Source organism: Aquarana catesbeiana, linkage group LG11 (genome assembly GCF_042186555.1).
Source record: "Aquarana catesbeiana isolate 2022-GZ linkage group LG11, ASM4218655v1, whole genome shotgun sequence".
Classification (NCBI taxonomy): Eukaryota; Metazoa; Chordata; class Amphibia; order Anura; family Ranidae; genus Aquarana; species Aquarana catesbeiana.
Genome location: NC_133334.1, coordinates 22,071,382 through 22,091,077, shown reverse-complemented (window position 1 = coordinate 22,091,077; position 19,696 = coordinate 22,071,382). Strand labels below are relative to the sequence as shown.

Genomic DNA, 19,696 nt, shown 5'->3' with positions numbered 1-19,696 from the left:
TAGTCAGTAAACAAGCCAAAGGTCGGTTGCAGGTTGGGATGAAGCAGAAGCGTAGTCAAGCCAAAGGTTGGTAATGAGCGGTAGCGAAGATATGGACAGCAGCAGGAATGACAAGAGCGAGATATTGGCAGGACAGAGCACAAGAATCTGGCAAACAGGAAGTACAAAAGCATGGCTTAAATAGGAGGTTTATGGGAGGCACATAAGAATGTCTAAAGAATCAGACAAGGAACTGTCCAGCATCTCAGGTGGCTCAGCAAGAAGAAATGCTGGAAGACACAGCAGAGGTTGCAGGTTCAGATCACGGTCCTGATACCACGATTGTTCCTTTACTAGAAATTAAGTTCTGCGGAGAATATCAACAGGCCCTGGGCAGCAGCAAGGGCACAGCTGTGAGATGATTAGGCTCTATTACATTGTACATAGCTGTCTAGTTAGTGGAGGGAGCTTGGTGACAGGAGAGAGCAGATCATTTTCACTTGGTATCTTAAAAGAAGCTGCAGCTTGACGTGTAGGAGCTCTATAATATAATATTATATATATGTATGTATGTATGTATGTATGTATGTATGTATATGTATATGTATTTTCCTGATTGAGGTATTTCAGAAACATACCTCATAGGGGCCACTAGATGGAGCTATATACAAAGCACTTGGAGTGCCGCTCAAAGCACAGCGCCACAAAGCCTTCCCCCTCTGCAGCCCTCCTGCATTCAAACAAGCTCATCCAGGCTATCAGAAGTAAATCTGGAAGACAGAAGGTGGAAGCACTGCAAACCGGAACCCAGCCTCTATACTGACAGGTGAAGATACGGCTTCAACCTAAAACTCCTGACTACACCGCCTATGGGGCTTAATCGTAGAGATCACAGAAGGGTGTGGTCAACAGGAGCTTTAAAGTGGTTGTAAAGGTTAATGGTTTTTACCTTCAAAGCATTCTATGCCTGAAGGTAAAAGACTTTCTGTGTGCAGCTTCCCCCGCAGTCCCCCCTAATACTTACCCGAGCCACACCTCGATCCAGTGAGGTACATGAGAGCAATGGCTCTCCCAAGTCTCTGCCTCCTCATTGGCTAAGACACAGCAGCAGTAGCCATTGGCTCCCTCGCAGCCAGTGAGGAGGGAGCAGGGGGCGGGGCCAAGCCATGCTCTGTGTGTCTTATGGACACACAGGGGCGCCTTGGGAGCGAGTATGCACAAGCTGCTTGGTATGGGGGGCACTTGGCAAGGGCCAGGAGCCCCGGGGGGGCCCTCAAAGAGAAGGATCGGGGCTGTAAGTATAACATGTTTATTATTTTTAAATTAAAAAAGTATGAGCTTTTACTATCGCTTTAAGTTGATGCCGTATCTTCACCTGTCTCTATAGTGTTCTGGTGTGCAGCACTTCCACCTTCTGCCACTAGATAGAGCTGACAATGATAGGAAATACAAGGCAATACAGGGGATTATTCACAATGGCAGTGACTTTTTGAACAATTACTAATACGTTTTTTTTTTTTTTGCTTCATATAGAATTTCTATCAATTGGCATATCTTCTGTTAAGAGAGAGAAGGGGAACTATCTTCGGACAACACTTCAGTCCATCTTCAGCCACAGCAGTCTGGAGGAGCTGGAAGAGGTGGTGGTTGTGGTATACCTGGCCAACACCAAATACTCTATAAACACAGAAGTGGCAGCAGACCTTGCAAATCATTTTCCATCAGAGATTGCGGCTGGGCAGCTGCTAGTGGTCAGTAGCTACAGCAATGCCTATCCCACACTAGAAGGTCTTAAGAGAAACTACAATGACCCTCCTGAAAGAGTCAAATTCCGTTCCAAACAGAACGTGGACTACGCCTTCTTAGTCAACTTCTGCACCAATCTGTCCCAGTTCTACCTACAGCTGGAGGATGACGTGACCTGCTCCATGAACTTCCTCACCTCAATTAAGTCATACGTCACACAATATATCACCCCATGGACCACAATAACGTTTTCCAGCTTGGGATACATCGGGAAACTTTACCACAGCGTAGACTTGCCAAAACTAGCACGGTTCCTTCTGATTTTCTACGATGAGATGCCGTGTGACTGGCTCCTGGATCTTTTCTACAAATCCAAGGCTCAGAAGGAGATCATACAGTACAAACCATCCCTCTTCCAACACATCGGGCAATATTCATCCTTTCAGGGCAATGTAAACAATCTGAAAGATAAAGAATTCATGGAAGTCAGGGAAACCTACGGAGATCATCCACTGGCGTTTTGCTCCACCAGTATAAAGGCCTTTGAAGACCACACTGCGGACCGTGTGTGCTTCCCCGGTCCCAGTTTCTTTTGGGGGGTAGAGGTAAAAGCAGGTGACCATTTTACGATGACCTTCATGAATTCAACCAACATCAAGAAGCTCAGGATCATTACAGGGAGCTCAGAGCATCCAGAAGACACCTTGAAATCAGGTTATGTAGAGTTTGGGAGACACAGAATCCTAGGGCACGAGCACATAACATGTGAAGCGTTTAAGAAAATAGGCGACTTTCAAAATGGGACGTTTTTCCTGGACAATATAGACCGGACAGCAGGGGGGTCAGTAGACTGCCTTAAAATTCAGGTTTCCGCGCCCCAAGCTGAGTGGATGATAATACGGAAAGTAGGTATTTGGGTCAGTAGAGAAAAGACGCTTCCTAAAAACTCCACGAATATTGTGGCAACCAACAGGTAGCTTCCTTCGGGAGGACAAATATTGATCTTCTTTGGATCGTTCTCTTTGTGAAGAAGCACTTTTATTTGCCGCGATAGTCATATGATTGAGCACTCAGCCAGCTGGGTATGTTTATTAACATCAGGGATCGCTGGTATATTTAATAACGGCGCACAAAGCCAAGGACTTCTGCCACCCGCTGCCCAACTACCCAACCACAGATCTTCTTGGGGAGGGGGCTCATTCATACAAGACTAATAGTGTGCGGTGTTCTTCAAGAGAAATATGGATTTCAGCCGTTCTGCCTATTTACAAAGCTGCTCGCTCAATGTTTTTACTCATCTCAAGCATATTTTTATGCAAATGGGAAAAATCCAGAGAAAATAGAGCGTTTGCTCGTTTTAAAAAGGCTTTGGCAGTGATGGCGAACCTTGGCACCCCAGATGTTTTGGAACTACATTTCCCATGATGCTCCTGCACTCTGCAGTGTAGTAGACCATTATGGGAAACTTAGTTCCAAAACATCTGGGGTGCCAAGGTTCACCATCACTGCCGTATGAGGTTGATTTACTAAAACTGGAGTGTTACAGCTGTACATGGTAGCCAATCAGCTTCTAACTTCAACTTGTTCAATTAAGATTCAATTCAGCTTTGACAAAAAAAAAAAAAAAACCTGGAAGCGGATTGGTTTCTATGCAGAGCTGCACCAGATTTTTCAATCATCTCCAGTTTTGGTAAAATCAACCCCAGTGTGTCAGTTTGTCCATTCAGGGCAAAGCGGTGGTGTCAACACATAGCCCACCCCCTCCTGGCATGCATACTTACCTAGCCATGCTTCTTCCTGTACTATCAGAGCCCTCGCTAAGGCTGGCCATATACCGTTCGAATCGAGATTCTAACATCTAATAGGCAGGCTGAATGTATCGATCGACCAACCTGCCAGATTCAACTTCAATTATCGTTAGCAGCTGCTCTAGCCGCAAACGATAAGCGTCATCTTCGCCAGGGCAGGGGGGGTGGGGGCAGGCGGGAGCGAAGCCAGCCATGATCGCTAGCGGCTACAAAAAACGCTGGTGATAATCGTAAGAGAATTTGGCAGGCGATTGTACCCAAGTGTACCCGGGAGCAGACAACTGCTCGTCAGGAGGGATTCCCCTGTCAGCACCGTCGTGCAAATTTCTTTCCTGTAACCCAAGGTTGCAGGAAAGAAACGCACGCAGTGTATGACCTGCCTAAGGCAGGCCACGGGTTGAAGGATAGAAAATTCCTCGATTCCCCCCCATCAACATGCAGCGCTATTGTGTTCTGCCAGCAGGGAGTTTTCCCCACCGCCGGAAAACAATGATCATTGCTGACGGCTATAGCCAAAAAAAAAAAAAAAGACATGCTGGTTGTACTGATTGATGGATCGACCTTAATACAACTAGCCTGCCTATAGACGGGTCGAAACTCAGGCAGTTCCTGCTGAACCGGATGAATCTTGATCAGTCTATGGCCAGCGTTAGCTTTCTTCTCATGGACCATCACCCCTTTGAAAAGCCATCTGCTGTGGATCACTTTGGTGGTTTGCAGGTGTTCAGGAGGCAGCAGTGCCATCTCTTGAATGTTTTTTTTTTTTTTTTCCCATCCCAGTTGGGACTTCCCATTAAATTAGAAGGACTTCTGTGTGTCAAGCATGCAGCACGGTCCCATTGACTTCAACAGGCACCTTCCTCAAGTAGCGTGCCTTGTACAGTAGAGTCCAATGCAACATGGACCATGGAACGGTGAGGCCGTGGCAATGTGACCAAACCCGTAACCACTTGTAGATAGGCAATACAGGGGGGCAGTAAAATACCTATAGCTCAATAGTTAGTTATTATTCTGAATTTTACTGATTTTCTTCCTTTTTTTCAGATTTTCAAATTCCAAAAATTTGGAAATTCGGAACTCAAATATTCGAAAATTCGGAATTCAAAAATTCGAAATTCAGAAATTCGAAAATTTGGAAATTTGGAAATCCGAATTTTGGGATTTCTGAATTATCGAAAAAAAAAGCAAAAAAAACGAATGAAACGAAAACAAACAATTTTTTTTGTCAGTGCACATGTCTAGTTACTTTGCCCCGAATAGGCAAACTGTCTGTCTCTCGTTAAGGGCTCATGCAGACAGGTGTAGCTTTTCCACTTCAGTGCTGCAACATGGAAGACTGGAAGGCTGGCTTTGACCTGATTTGATTCATTTTCGTGCAGCAGGTACTATTGAGATGCATTTGCATTGCAGCGCTGCTGTCAAATGCAAAAGGCAACAACGCCCGTCTACACGAGCCCCTATATCTGGCGTTATCTACTATGTAGAGAGAGAGAGAGAGAGAGAGAGAGAGAGAGAAAAACACGGAAAGCGAATTTTCTGTACTGTATATATTTTAAAATTTTGCTACATTGTGTTATTTCTCTTTTACCCAACATACAACACTACAGCACAAGCATTTTCCCTGGATCTACTTGAATTTCCTCTTCAATTATAAGAAGTGGGGCTCATCACTTCCATCGCTCGTTCGGGATCCGCTTGGATCGTTGCAAATCACGTGACCGATACACGAATCTTATTTTTACTTATATGTTGAGCTGCTTATTTATTTGTTGTGTTGGAGTGAGAGGGGAGGAGCTCCACGGCGTCCAGAAAAATGTCAATCTTGATGTAGGATTCAAACAACATTTATTGGAAATGTAAGGATATTCATCAAGGCAATGCGTTTTGGGGGAATTGCCTCTAACTTTTTCGGGGGGGGGGGCGTCATAATAACCGGGCCGCCCTGGCGATCCACGCTTCGAAATTTAAAGTGGAGCAAAGAAATGAAAAGTCCGCAACTACAAATATAGTAGCTGCTGACTTCTAATATAAGGACACTCACCTGTCCAGGGATCCCGCGATGTCCTCACCTGAGCTGATGTTTGAATGAGCTTCGGGTGCAAGCGCCCGGCATCTTAAGTAAGGGAAACAGGCAGTGAAGCATGCGCCAGCCATGCTGCACATTGTGAATGGTTCCGTAGTCTACTGGGTACCCATGATGTGTCCCAGAAGACTGAAGGGGGGGGGACCAAACCTCCGGCGATCTGAGCTGGAAGTGGGGACCTGTCAAAACCAGGTACCCCCCCCCCCAAAAAAAAAGCAAACAAACAAGCGGAACTTCCCCTTTTGGGTGGAGCTCTGATTTAAAAATCACTTTGGAGCCCACCCCTATCCATAAGTACACACTAACAGCCAGTGGCGTCGCTAGGGGGTGGCTTTTGGGGCTATAGGCCAGAATCTGGGGCCCATAGCCCCGAGTCTCTGCAGGGGTCTCCAAGGGGAGGGGAGGCTCTCTGGGGACCCTGATTTTAAGGGGGAGGCTCTCTGGGGACCCTGATTTTAAGGGGGAGGCTCTCTGGGGACCCTGATTTTAAGGGGGAGGCTCTCTGGGGACCCTGATTTTAAGTGGGAGGCTCTCCGGGGACCCTGATGTAAGTGGGGGCTCTCTGGGGACCCTGATGTAAGTGGGGGCTCTCTGGGGACCCTGATGTAAGTGGGGGCTCTATGGGGACCCTGATGTAAGTGGGGGCTCTCTGGGGATATATACACACATGTATATTACTGTATATACTTGTGTATGCCCGCCCAAGCGTATGACTTTCTTTACTACACTGCTATAGGCTCTAGCCCCAGATCTTTTGTAGACCTAGCAACGCCCCTGCTAACAGCCCTGAGGAAGGAGGTGGTGATTCCTCTGAAACGCGTTGTATAGGTTTACGTTTCCAATAAATGTTATATAAATCTTACATCACGCATTACATTAATCTGGACGCCGGGCGCTCCTCCCCTCACCCCAAAGCACTTTAATATTATCAGGGTACTGATTCTGACTGGTGTGTGGAGGAAGGGTGGATATTTATAACCTAATCTGTATCAAAATAATATATTACTGCTTCTATTATTCAGTGACTCTGTAAACCTTGCTGGATACTTGCCTATGTTTTTGGGTAAGGCTCTGTTCACACCTGTGTACATGCGGTTTAGGTGTGGTCCTTAACCCCTCCAAACATCACCAATGGATAGATTAAGGGCAGGTGTGCCTGGAGGGGGCCCATCCCTCCTTAAAGGCACAGGGACCAGGTGACGCTCAGCATCGATCCATTCTTATGTTAAGCTTCTTATTCATTTGTTGTGTTGGAGTGAGAGGGGAGGAGGGCCACGGTGTCCAGAAAAACGCCACTCCTGATGTAGGGTTCAAATAACATTTATTGGAAGTGTAAAGTTATACATCAAGGCAACGAGTTTTGGGGGGGGATTGCCTCTCCCAGTTAGGACTGCAGTATACACAGAGGTGCGTTGGTGTGGCCACTGCGGCTTACGCATATATGTGCAAATGTTCATCAGTAATGAGAGTTCAGGTAGGAGATTTCCACTACAGCCTGTATACACGACCACATGTTAGACATATGCGGTTCGTTTCGGTCCAAATTAAAATTCGGACAAATTTTCGTTATTAGAAAAGTACCGAATTGAAACGAAACCGAAATGCCGAAAAAAAAATATTTCGGACGAAATTCAAATTCGAATCGTTTGAGTACTTTTCGAATAGTTTTCAAATTCGAAAAGTTTTTGAAAAGTTTTCAAATTCGAAAAGTTTTTCAATTTTCAAAGAGAATTGAATAGAATAGAAAAAAAAAAAATATTTGTTTATTTTCTAGACTATTTTATTCTTTTTGGAAATTGGAAAACTATTCAAATACTATTCGAAAACTTTTCGAATAGACATATGCGGTTCGGTTCGTTCCGAATTAAAATTCGGAAGAATTTTCGTTATTAGAAAAAGTACCATATTGAAACGAGACCGAAATGCCGAAAAAAATTTTCGGACGAAATTCAAATTTGAAATGTTTTCGAACTCGAAATGTTTTCGAACTGTTATCGAATTGGAATAGTTTTCCAATTTCCAAAAGAGAATTAAAATAAAATAGAAAATAAAGGAATAGAATAGGAAAGAAAACATTCCTTTATTTTCTAGACTATTTTATTCTTTTTGGAAATTGGTAAACTATTCAAATTCGAAAACTATTCAAAAACTTTTTGAATAGACATATGTGGTTAGTTTCGTTCCGAATTAAAATTCTCAAGAATTTTCGTTATTAGAAAAAGTACCAAAATTGAAACGAGACCGAAATGCCGAAAAAAAAATTTCGGACGAAATTCAAATTCGAAAACTATACGAATTCGAAAACTATTCGAATAGTTTTTCTAATTCGAATAGTTTTCCAATTTCCAAAGAGAATTAAATTGAATAGAAAATAAAGGAATAAAATATTCCTTTATTTTATAGACTATTTTATTCTTTTTGGAAATTGGAAAACTATTCAAAAACTTTTTGCATGCCAAAACTTTTTGAATTCGATTCGAAAACGAATAAAAGGAAACAAATTCCGGTAAGAGGGATTAAACGAATAAAACAAATTTAACTAAACGAATTTATGTAAATAACAAATCGAAACAAATTTTTTTAGTTCTGCACACGTCTACCACATGTGTGATGCCAATATCATGTGACCTGGCTAGTTCAGCTCGACAAGGAAATATTCTCTACACTACAGCATAAAAAGGCACAACTGAGCGTGTGCAGGTCAGCTACCCTGTCTGTGTTAGCCGGCCTTCCCCACATAGACCCTGCAGGAGGGGGAGGAGCTGTGCATACAGGATCAAACAGCCTTTTTACACAATGCAGAGGATTAACCCCTTAGATTCAGCAGTGAGTATAACAAGCATGCTTTACTGCATATACAGACTGATTTTACTGTTGTGGGTTTAGTAAAACTTTATGTTCTTCAAAAGTGAACCCTTTGCTTACCAGATCATCAAATTCCTTCCTATCTCTCCCCGGTGAACCAGGAATGAGATCGGCTGCGATGGGTATTTGCTCATTGATAGCGCCGTCCTTCCTCCCAGACGGGTTCACAGATCTTTTCCCACTGCGATGAATACAAGGATTTTGTGGTTTCTGAAATAACATGTAAATATTTGTGGTTAAAATAAATACTATTTTCTGGTAACTCCGCCTCCAGCGTGTGATAAATCATTATTATTGGTCTATAAAACAAGACAGACCCTCCTTATACTCCAGTGGAGCATAATTTACTAAGATCTCAAGGTAAGTTGTGTAGAAAATTACCCTCCCGGGGGGGGGTCTGCGATCTTCTGTGCTTAAAGAGTAACTCCACTTTTGTTGTTAAAAAAATAAAAATTCCCCCTCTGGGTGATCTCTGCACATTGCAGGGATTTTAACAAACTCTGTTGCAGATTCCGACCTTTTGTTATTCTGAAGAAGTCACTGTTTACTGTGAATGGGAGTGACTTTGTAATTATCAATCAGCTGCTGCACCTGCAGGGTTCTAATAGGGGGAAAGTGTCAGGGTCTGCATCCCTTTAGACACGATTCCCCTTTGGGAGTATCTCACCGAAACTGAAATATTTGTTGCAGGGGATGCCCCAAAATCTGACTTGTATCTTAGTGCAGACTTCTGGGAAAATCAGTGAGCCAATCACACAAGCAGGAAATTACATCTCTGGGGGGGGGGGGGGGGGGGCTGGGGTTGCGCTGTAGGTGGCCATATTGCATTTTACAGAAAATGACAGCGCTGCAGGTTGAAAAGGAAAGGTCATTTTTCATTAGGGTTGTCCCGATACTACTTTAAGACCGAGCACAAGTACTGATACTTTTTTCTAGTACTCACTGATATATTTTTTTTTTTTTAACGTCATGTGACAGTTTTCAAAGCACAATACTGATTAGGTGGCACGGATATGCAGCACTGATGGGCACTGACTGATGGCTGGGCACTGACAGGTGGCACTGATAGGTGGTACTTATGGGCATTGGGCACTGATAGGTGGCATTTACGGGCACTGATGGGCAGGCAAAAATGCCATGAGAGGAAAGGCTGCCTCCGACGCCCATCTTGGTACTCCTTGCACTCGGCTGCATAAAAGCAGCAGCGGTCTTGTTACACCCAGCCTGAACTATATGGGCTGGGGTAACATATAACTTGTGTAGCAACTATACAGGTTATACTGTATTATATATATATATATATATATATATATATATATATATATATATATATGTGTGTGTGTGTGTGTGTGTGTGTGTGTGTGTGTGTGTGTAAAATGCATAATATATATTTTTTTGTGAGATTTCACATTACACACACTTTTCTAATGAGGAAAGCTGGAAAGCTGCAGGGTCCGCATCCCTTTAGACGCGATTTCCCTTTTGGGAGCACCTCACCAAAAATGACATTTTTGTTGCAGGGGATGCCCCAAAATCTGACTTGTATCTTAGTGCAGACTTCTGGGAAAATCAGTGAGCCAATCACACAAGCGGGAGAATACATTTTTTGGGTGGGCCATTCCCCACACTATCTGTATACAGAACGCTTCCAGGTGGCCGTGTTGCATTTTACAGAAAATGACAGAGGCCGCGGATTGAAAAAGGAAAAGTAATTCCTTTTCAAGGAATTGTAGCAACTGTCTACGCTATATTCTTTTATTAGATTTTTTTTTTCCCCCATTCAACTGGAGTTACCCTTTAGAGCAGACCTTTTCTGAAATGTCATCATAAAGCCACGTTAACAGTCTTGCTGAGATAAAGGACATAACCGAAAGCTGAAATAGCATGTTGCCCCAATATTCACCATGAAGCAGCCCCCTGCACTTTTTCCTTTCTGCCACTAGATGTCCTCAGTCCTCCAGGTTAAATGACAGCCAGCAGCACTCAACCACACCAGACTGAACCACTGTCTGTATATACTGTCTATGGCAGTGTTTCTCAACTCCAGTCCTCAAGGCGCCCCAACCGGTCATGTTTTCAGGATTTACGTTATTTTGCACAGGTGATTTGATCAGTTTCACTCCCTTAGTAATTCATTACCACAGCCGTTTCACCTGAGGGGAATCCTGAAAACATGACCTATTGGTGGCGCCTTGAGAACTGCTCTATAGAGATCACCAAATAAAATGTCCAAGAGTCCAAAATTTTTTTAGTAATAAAATTAGTTCACGGCAGGAAAAAACAAAAACCAGTCGACACGTTTAGGGGGGTCAAACCCTTCTTCTGGGCTCTGGTTTAACCTCTTGTCTACCAAGGTATGTTTATACACATCCTGGTATTCAAGGGGTTGAAGCACGCTTGCTATTCATATTTAGAGATTACAGGTGAGCGTTATTCCCAGGCTCGGCTGTTCCTCTACAGCAGGGGTAGGCAACCTGGGGGGCCCTCCAGCTGTCGTGGAACTACATTTCCCATGAGGCGTTGCAAGGCTGGCAGTTACAATTACTGCTAGAGGCATGATGGGACTTGTAGTTCTGAAACAGGTGGAGGTCCCCAGGTTGCCTACCCCTGCTCTATAGAGCCTGAGACTGCGGTAATTGGATGTACCATTGAGAACAGGGAGGTGATCGGAGAATTAATGTTCGCCTTTGCAACGAATGAAGCCAGAAGCCATGTGTATTACGTCATTTCCCCGACAACTGTAGCCGAGGATGCAGCTAATCAAGCACAATCTGTCTTTAATTGACTGCAAGGGAGACATTGGGCTTCTAATAGACTCCTAATGTTGCTATAAAGAGAACTTGCTTACCGGCAAGTAGAATAGAATGCATTAAGGTGAAAAACCTTGAGATTTTACAACTCCTTTAAAATACATCCCCTGCTATAACAGACCCCCCAGCATTAAAAGACCCCGCCAGTAACAATAGATCCTCCTTAGCAATAATAATGCCCCCCCAAGCAATAGGCACCCCTCTCCCCACCAACAGCAGATCCTCCTCACAACAATCAACTCCCCCAGCAACAAAGGATCCCCTGCAACAAAATACCACCCCCAGCAACAATAGACCCGCAACAACATCAACAGACCCTCCAGCAGTCAGCAGTAATATACACTCCAGCAGTCAGCATCATTAGATCTCTCCCTTAATAGTAGATCCATCCCAGCAACCACTGCCCCCCCCTGCAACATAGGACCCCCCCCCCCCCCCGTAACAATAGACCCCCCATGCAAAAATAGATCCCCTCCAGTGACAATAGACCCTTCAGCACACCCCAGCTTCTTTTGCCATCACATACATTCTGTGTTCCGGCTGAAGAAAAGCCCTGATAATCACTAGAGATCATTTTTAAGAATCTCAAAGTTGCAGAACACTTTAAAGTGATTCTAAAGGTAATTAAAAAAACAAAAACAAAACATAAACATGTTATACTTACCTGCTCTGTGTAATGGTTTTTCTTCTGGGGTCCCCCGCAGGCGCTCCTCTCTCCCCCCCCCCCTTCTGAGTGCCCCCCATAGCAAGCTGTTTGCTATGGGGAACACTTGGGTGGGCTCGCTCCCGAACCAGACTATGCGTGTCCATTGACACACAGGGAGCAGCCTGGCTCAGCCCCCCCCCCTCCTCACAGGCTGTGATTGACAGCAGCAGGGGCCAATTGCTCCCGGTGCTCCCTCTGTGAAATTAGAGAGCCGCTGCTCTCGGGCACAGCACTGGATCAGGATTGGGGTTAGGTGAGTGTTGGGGGGGGGGGGGGGGGATCTGCCTGTGACTGGTCAGAAAAGCAGCACGGTTTTCACCTCCTATTAGCAAGTTCTTTGTAAACACATCAAGGGATCGGCTTTCCTAGTCTGAGCTCTGCTGTACAGGTAGTGGAATGGGCCTGGGACCAAGCCACATTCAGGTATTGCATTTGAAAAAAAAAAAAAAAAAAAAACATTTAATGATGAATTGAAGAATGCAGAGTTGTATTCAGGAGTTTCTTTTCTATCTGTTTGGAGTTCTGCTTTAACTCTCCTGAAAACAATACAGCTCGGGGGGCCGCTTTTCCCTACACCGGGCAAAATTCTGAGCGTTTGGTCACATGATCTTTGCCAAAAGGGAGGAGCAGAGTTTCAGTTGGTTCATCCTCCGCCATCAGCAGAGAACAAATTCCGTACAGACTTGGGATATATTTATTATCTGTGATATTCTAGGATCAATATCATCGGGAGACTATACTATCCCTTGTTTAGAAAGACAATGGGGGGAATTCCTGGGAATGTGCAAACAAAATGATATATACATGAAGAAAAAGATACACACACGCACATACATACACAAATCCACTTCCTCTAAAGGCAAACCATCATACTCACATAGTGATTGTTTGTCTGACCCATGAGACTAAACCCAATACTGTATATTACTGCTTATCAAGTGCCCTCTAGTGGCTACAAATGATTATCAATCATTTTTTTGTGAACACAATAAAGCCACACGCACACTCTATTCTCTGATGCCTTTCCTCATGTAGCCAAGTCCCCGGCCTCTCCTGGCCGAATGGTGACCTCCAAAGTCAGGGACAGCTGACACCCTTCTGTGTAGAGTGGGTTACTAGGCATGGTGGGTGTAATGCAAAGTAGATTGATGGGTGCCAGACACTTCTTGAATGCAAAGAGAAATTTTTCTCTCTTAACTGCTTGCTGCCCGCCCACCTTCAAAATGACGGCGGGGCGGTGCAGCTCTCGTTCTGGGACGCCGTCATATGACGTTGTCCCAGAACGGCCCCGGGCCGTGTTGCTAGGACACAGCGTGACCCCGATCTCTGTGAAGAGCCGCGTCCGCGGCTCTTTAACCATGTGATCAGCTGTGTCCAATCACAGCCGGTCACATGTAAACAAGGAAGCGCCGGTAATTGGCTCTCCTCGCCTCACACTGTCAGAGCGTGAGCCGAGGAGAGCCGATCAGCGGCATCTCCTCACAGGGGGACATCTAGGCATGTAATCAGGGCACTGATTACAATAAATAAAATACAGTGTCACAAAACAGTGCCCACCAGTGGCAGCAATCAGTGCCCACCACTGCCCACAAGTTCCACCTATCAGTGCCCATTAGCGATGCCAGTCAGTGCTGGCAATCAGTGCTGCCCATCAGTGCCACCCATCAATGCCGCCTAACTTTGCCCACCAGTCCTGCCTATCAGTGCCACCCAACAGTGCCCACCAGTGCCACATATCAGTGCTCATCAGTGGCACATAGCAGTGCCCATAAGTGCCGCCTCAACGCCCACCAGTTCAGCCTATCAGTGCCCATCAGTTCTGCCTCATCAGCGCACATCAGTGAAGGCGAAAAATTACTTACTTAGTTACAAAATTTACGGACACAAAAAAAGTAAAAAACTTTTTTTTTTTTTTTCAAAATTTTTGGTCTTTTTTTTTTTTTTTTTGTAAAAAATAAAAAACCCAGCAGGGATTAAATACCACCAAAATAAAGCTCTATTTGTGTGAAGAAAATGATAAAAAATGTGTTTGGGTACAGTGGAGTCGGGAGGAAGTAGAGGAGACATTGCTGGAAGTGGCAGCAGAGGAGCCTTTGATATGCTTGAGGGGATGGATTTATATCGCTCTCTCCATTAGTTGGTCAAATCATCTGGTTGATAAGTTATTTTGCTCACCGAAAGTCTGACATCTGGTAAGCAGGCTCTTTATGCAGTTTTGGTGCACGCATTAACCCCTTCCCTGGTAGATTTGGTTGATACTTCACAAGATTACAAGATTCACTATTTGTTATCTATTATCTGGTAAGCAGGCTCTCCGTGTGGTGCTGGTGTATTCACTTTTTTTCACGAGGATCCACACACCCGCATGATTTGCACGAAATATTTGTCATTGGCCAAGAGGCCTTCCGTGTGCCATCCGTTGTCTTCAAACACTGGGTGATTTACCGTATTTATCGGCATATAACACGCCCTTTTTTCCCCCTGAAAATCAGGGGAAAATCGTGGGTGCGTGTTATAGGCCGATCCCTGCCGATTTTGTGTCATCGGAGCGATCGCGGCAATTGCCGCGGTCGCTGCCGACATACACAGCCGTGGGTAGATTCAAATATGGCGCCGAGACTGCAGGGATACTTCGGAGCCGAGATACACATACCCGAGTGTTCTCGGCGGGACTGGGCGTGACGGCGGCGCCGAAAAAAGCCGAGAACACTCGGGTATGTGTTTCTCGGCTCCGACGAAGCCCTGCAGTCTTGGCGCCATATTTGAATCTACCCATGGCTGGACTGGGGCAAACCTGCACTAACAAAGCTGCACTGGGGCAAGGCTGCACTGACAAGGCTGCACTGACAAGGCTGCACTGACAAGGCTGCACTGACAAGGCTGCACTGACAAGGCTGCACTGACAAGGCTGCACTGACAAGGCTGCACTGACAAGACTGCACTGACAAGACTGCACTGGGGAAGGCTGCACTGACAAGGCTGCACTGGGGCAAGGCTGCACTGACAAGGCTGCACTGGGGCAAGGCTGCACTGACAAGGCTGCACTGGGGCAAGGCTGCACTGACAAGGCTGCACTGGGGCAAGGCTGCACTGACAAGGCTGCACTGGGGCAAGGCTGCACAGACAAGACTGCACTGGGGCAAGGCTGCACAGACAAGACTGCACTGGGGCAAGGCTGCACAGACAAGACTGCACTGGGGCAAGGCTGCACAGACAAGACTGCACTGGGGCAAGGCTGCACAGACAAGACTGCACTGGGGCAAGGCTGCACAGACAAGACTGCACTGGGGCAAGGCTGCACTGACACTGAAAAGGCTGCAGACGGACAGAGAACGCTGCATTGATGGGCATTTTGATGTAAGTTTTTTTTCCTTAAACTTCCCTCCTAAACTTGGGGTGCGTGTTATACGCCGGTGCGTGTTATACGCCGATAAATATGGTATATAATATTTATTCCTCTCACTATGCGAGTGTCACTCTTTTTTCTTTTTACAAGTTGTATGTCAGTATTACGCTGTATTGTTATATATTTTTTTGGGTTAATTTTTCGTGGATTCCACGCCAGTTCCACGCGAGTGAAAATTGCCATATACCCTACTGTGACCGGTTGCATAAAGGCCCAGGTTGGGTTTAAGCCACCTGCTTGATTTGGCTTGCTATCCGGTAAGCATGCCATTCATCAGTTAGGAATATATTTTGCTTCAATCCAACACTGAATGTTATTAATTGGACAGTCGAATTGTTTTGAATTTTTAAATTTTATTAGTTTCATATTATCAGGAATTTTTTTTCTCACAGAGATTTTTTCACGGAGATATTATCTAATTATTCACTTATTTATTTATCAATCTAAGCGCGGCTTTTCTATTTTGTACAGTGTAGTATGACCGCGCAATTGTCATTCAAAGTCCAACATCGCTGAAAAATGGCCTGGGCAGGAAGGGAGTGTAAGTGCCCATGTAGTATGGGTCTATATTCATATATATAACTTTAGTTATTGAATTACTACAGCCCGGTAGGCAAGTGGTTAAACAGAACTGTGGGAGAGAGGGTTAGGGGCCAGGACACCCTTTAGTAGTCACAATGCTAATTAGCAGACTCCGAGACTTCTATAGGTAGACAGCCATGCAGGGAAAGGCACCCAGGCGGGCACCACATCTGCCTGTGTAGACACACGCTGTCTCCTATGGCAACAATCTTGAACAGTTTCTAACAAAGATTGTAATGAACTCTTTCACTTCCTCCACAATCTCCTTTTTAGATCTTCACTCAATTGAGCTCCCAGTCTTTCACCTAGACCCGCTGATCCACTCGCCACTGGATCTCCTGAGCTCTTCCAACCTTCTCACTCAGTATCTTCCTCAAGCGTCACCCCCGCGACTCTGCTGCGTCCCTGGCTTGGCATTCACAGATACTCCTCAAGCGTCACCCCGCTGGCCTGCTCGGTCCCTGTCTTGGCACACAATAATGCTCTGCAAGCGTCAACTCCGCTGGTTGGGTCCCTGGCTTGACTTCTGCTGAAGTTTTCCAGATCCTTCACCGTTCCCGGTTGGTGAGAACACTGCTCCGGTACTTGCTTCAGTTACCCACTGTGGTCCCTGGTAATAAGGTGGATGGTCCCTTAGTGGCGACAGCTTCCCCTCTACCTCCGACCACGACAGGTTCTCCGGCTGGTAGAAACATCACTTCTGTTTGGACTGTAAGCCACAATTCCAACCCTGCGCTGCTCTCTTGCTTCTGTATAGGCCCTCAGACAGCCTGGCAGCCAGATGTCCCCGGGATAGGCCCAAACTCCGGCCTAGCAGCCCAGGGCAGCACAACACACGACCACCCAGACAGCTGTCCAGGTGGTACAGAACCCAGATCACCTGACCTCACCTAAATAAATAGACTCTCCCAGCAGGCCAAGGGACCCAAGAAAATCCCTGTCCATTGGCTTAGACACCCCATCTATTCCTAATCTGTCCTTGGTATGCCCTTGTCTTATCCAATGTCACCAGGTACCCGGCCACCTAGCGACAGAAGAGAGAAGTGCAGCAATTCCAGAACTAGTAAACAATAAATATTCTGCACAGATGTAATAAAACAAAAGTGAGTTCAGTCAAGGAATGCTAGCCAGCACTTAAAGGGTAATTCAAAACACCTCAAATCAGACAATACATAAAATAAAGTGCAGCGCAATCATATTAAAGTCCATAGAATCATCTGCTTGATGAAGGAACCAATCATATAGATAAGAAGAAGAAGAACCTCCTACTAGGTGCAATCTTGAACAAACGATAATAAAGAGGCAATTTCAGCCCATCCACCACAGATACTGCAGCTTCTCACCTCATAAACTCGACCTGTCACACAGCATTTGTCCCACACCTGGGGTACCGATTGTAAGCGATCCGGTCGATAGTGACATAGCATATATAAATAAAGAAGGGAGATATTCAGCTTTAACAGAAGTTTCTTTTTCGTTATATTAACCCGACATGTTTCGCATTAGCTTCATCAGGGGGAAAAAAAAGCGTAAAGACGCGCCAGACCTTCTAGAGGCAGCCACCGCCACGGGGAACCAATCGACCCAAGTGAAAGGGGCCACGGAAGGCACACAATATGACCAGGTTAAAATGAATTAATTCAGAGCATTGGGTGGAGGGCGTCTGAGATATAAAGAGATTGTAAGGTCCAATAGGGGATGTGCTAAATAACTCAGTGCGGAACACAAGAGGCCTGCATTCTATTGGCCAGAGTGTTCATTTATTCTTTGTATTAATGCGTGACTGCGCCTAGCGTTAGCAAGTGTTCATACACATATTGGTGCTTTTGAGCATTTTGTTATGGAAACAAGGTAACACAGAGAGGCATTTTGAGACAGAGAAAAATAGCCACGTACATGCCCTGTGGTGCCCGCCAATCTATCTACTCGGTGGAGAGAGCGGCTGCTCAAGCCTCCCGACAACACCTCATACCTTCCAACTTTTTGAGAAGGGAACAAGGGACACCTATTAGCAAAAAAGGTATGCAGGCATAGGACACACCCCCTTAAAAGAGAATTGTACAAAAAAAAAAAATTAGTTAAACCCACAAGTGATTTTTACCACTACTATTCCTTTATATTGGCTTTTGAAATTTACAAATGCAGCAATATAGAAATAGGATGAAAGGTTTAGCACTGGGAAACACTTTTTGAAAGATAAAAAAAGTGCATTTTATATACAACTATATAGATCAGACCAAAATGAGGGACAAATGAGGAGTAAAGAGGGACAGAGGGACTTTGTTCCATATCAGGGACAGTCCCTTCGAAATCCGGGACAGTCCCTTCGAAATCCGGGACAGTCCCTTCGAAACCCGGGACAGTCCCTTCGAAACCCGGGACTGTTGAGAGCTATGCACCCTGGCCTGGGGCTCAGCTTATACCTGTAGTGACCACAAGGGGCTGACATTGCTGACCTTCTGAGGCTCCTATAAAGCCTGACTGTCCCCGGCTTCTGTGCATTTTACATCACTGACCCAGGAACAAGCAGATTAGAAGGTCATAGTGAAGACACAACTCCCGATCTGCATACAAAGTCTGCGCTTCAGCTGAAGTCACGGGATCAAGTAGGACAGCCAGGCAACCAGCATTTTGAGATGGGAAGGGGTGGCAACTGGCAGCCTCCATATAGTCTCGCTACTGTTGAAGTAAATGCCAAGCACAACCTTAATGCTGCATGGAAGCATACTCTACTCCATTCAATTAGGGCAAATTCGCAGTGCGGTGATGGGCATTTTATTGCACTGTGAAGCACCTGTCACCACAAAGACACACAGAAAGCAATTATTTTTTGTGTGTCCCATTCACTCTGCAATGCAGTACAGATCTGCGCTGCGATAAAATGCATACTCGTATTTACTGCATTGTGGAAACATCTGTCACTGCAAGGACACACAGAAAACAATTGTTTTCTGTGTGTTCCCATTCACATTGCAACGGAGTACAGAGCTGCGTTGCAGCATGCTGCAATAAAATGCACATACGCTGCATTGTACCGCAGCGTGCTGTACAAAATCACATGCTACTGCACACTGCACCATGCTGCTGTACAGTGACATGAATTAAGTGTAGTTTTGTACATTTAAAAAAAAAAATTGGTACAAAAAAAAGAAACCCTGTATGTGATGCTCTGAATTGTGCACCACACTGCCCCCTACTGCTCTTGGGAACGTACTGCTGCTGGAGAGGTAAAGCCTTTCGGCAGCTATCTGTTCTAGTGTGTATTCTCCCTAAATCCTTTCTTTATACGGCATTTGAAAAATAGGGCCCTGTGCACATGAGAATGCAAAAAAAAAATAAAATAAAAAACCCTAGCAAAAAAAAAAAAAAACTCTTTTAGAAGTGTCAGGCTTTTTTTTTCGTCTTTGAATGCAGCTGCTTGTTAGCTAATCTACCCATCCATGCACATGCGTAAACCACTTCAGCTCCAGGAGATTTACAGCCCCTTCCATGACCAGGCCATTTTTTGCGATACGGCACTGCGTTATTTTAACTGAAAATTGCGCTGTCGTGCGACACTGCACCCAAATAAAAAGTATGTCCTTTTTTTCCCTACAAATAGAGCTTTCTTTTGGTGGTATTATTTGATCACCTCTGCGTTTTTAATTTGTTTTGCGCTATAAACAAAAAAAGGCTGACAATTTAAAAAAAAAAAAAAAAAAACAATATTTT

General features: G+C 45.0%; 1 protein-coding gene across 3 annotated transcripts in view; it reads left to right on the top strand.

Moving 5' to 3' along the window:
• Nucleotides 1–8,743, top strand: part of LOC141111872 (alpha-1,3-mannosyl-glycoprotein 4-beta-N-acetylglucosaminyltransferase C-like) — a 30,200-nt gene extending 21,457 nt beyond the window's left edge. For all 3 annotated transcript variants that reach the window (XM_073604054.1, XM_073604055.1, XM_073604053.1), the window contains one exon: nucleotides 1,513–8,743. In XM_073604054.1, coding sequence (XP_073460155.1) covers nucleotides 1,513–2,702 — 1,190 coding nt within the window. In that variant the 3' untranslated portion in view covers nucleotides 2,703–8,743. The remainder of the gene's footprint in view (nucleotides 1–1,512) is intronic.
• Nucleotides 8,744–19,696: the final 10,953 nt, after the last annotated feature.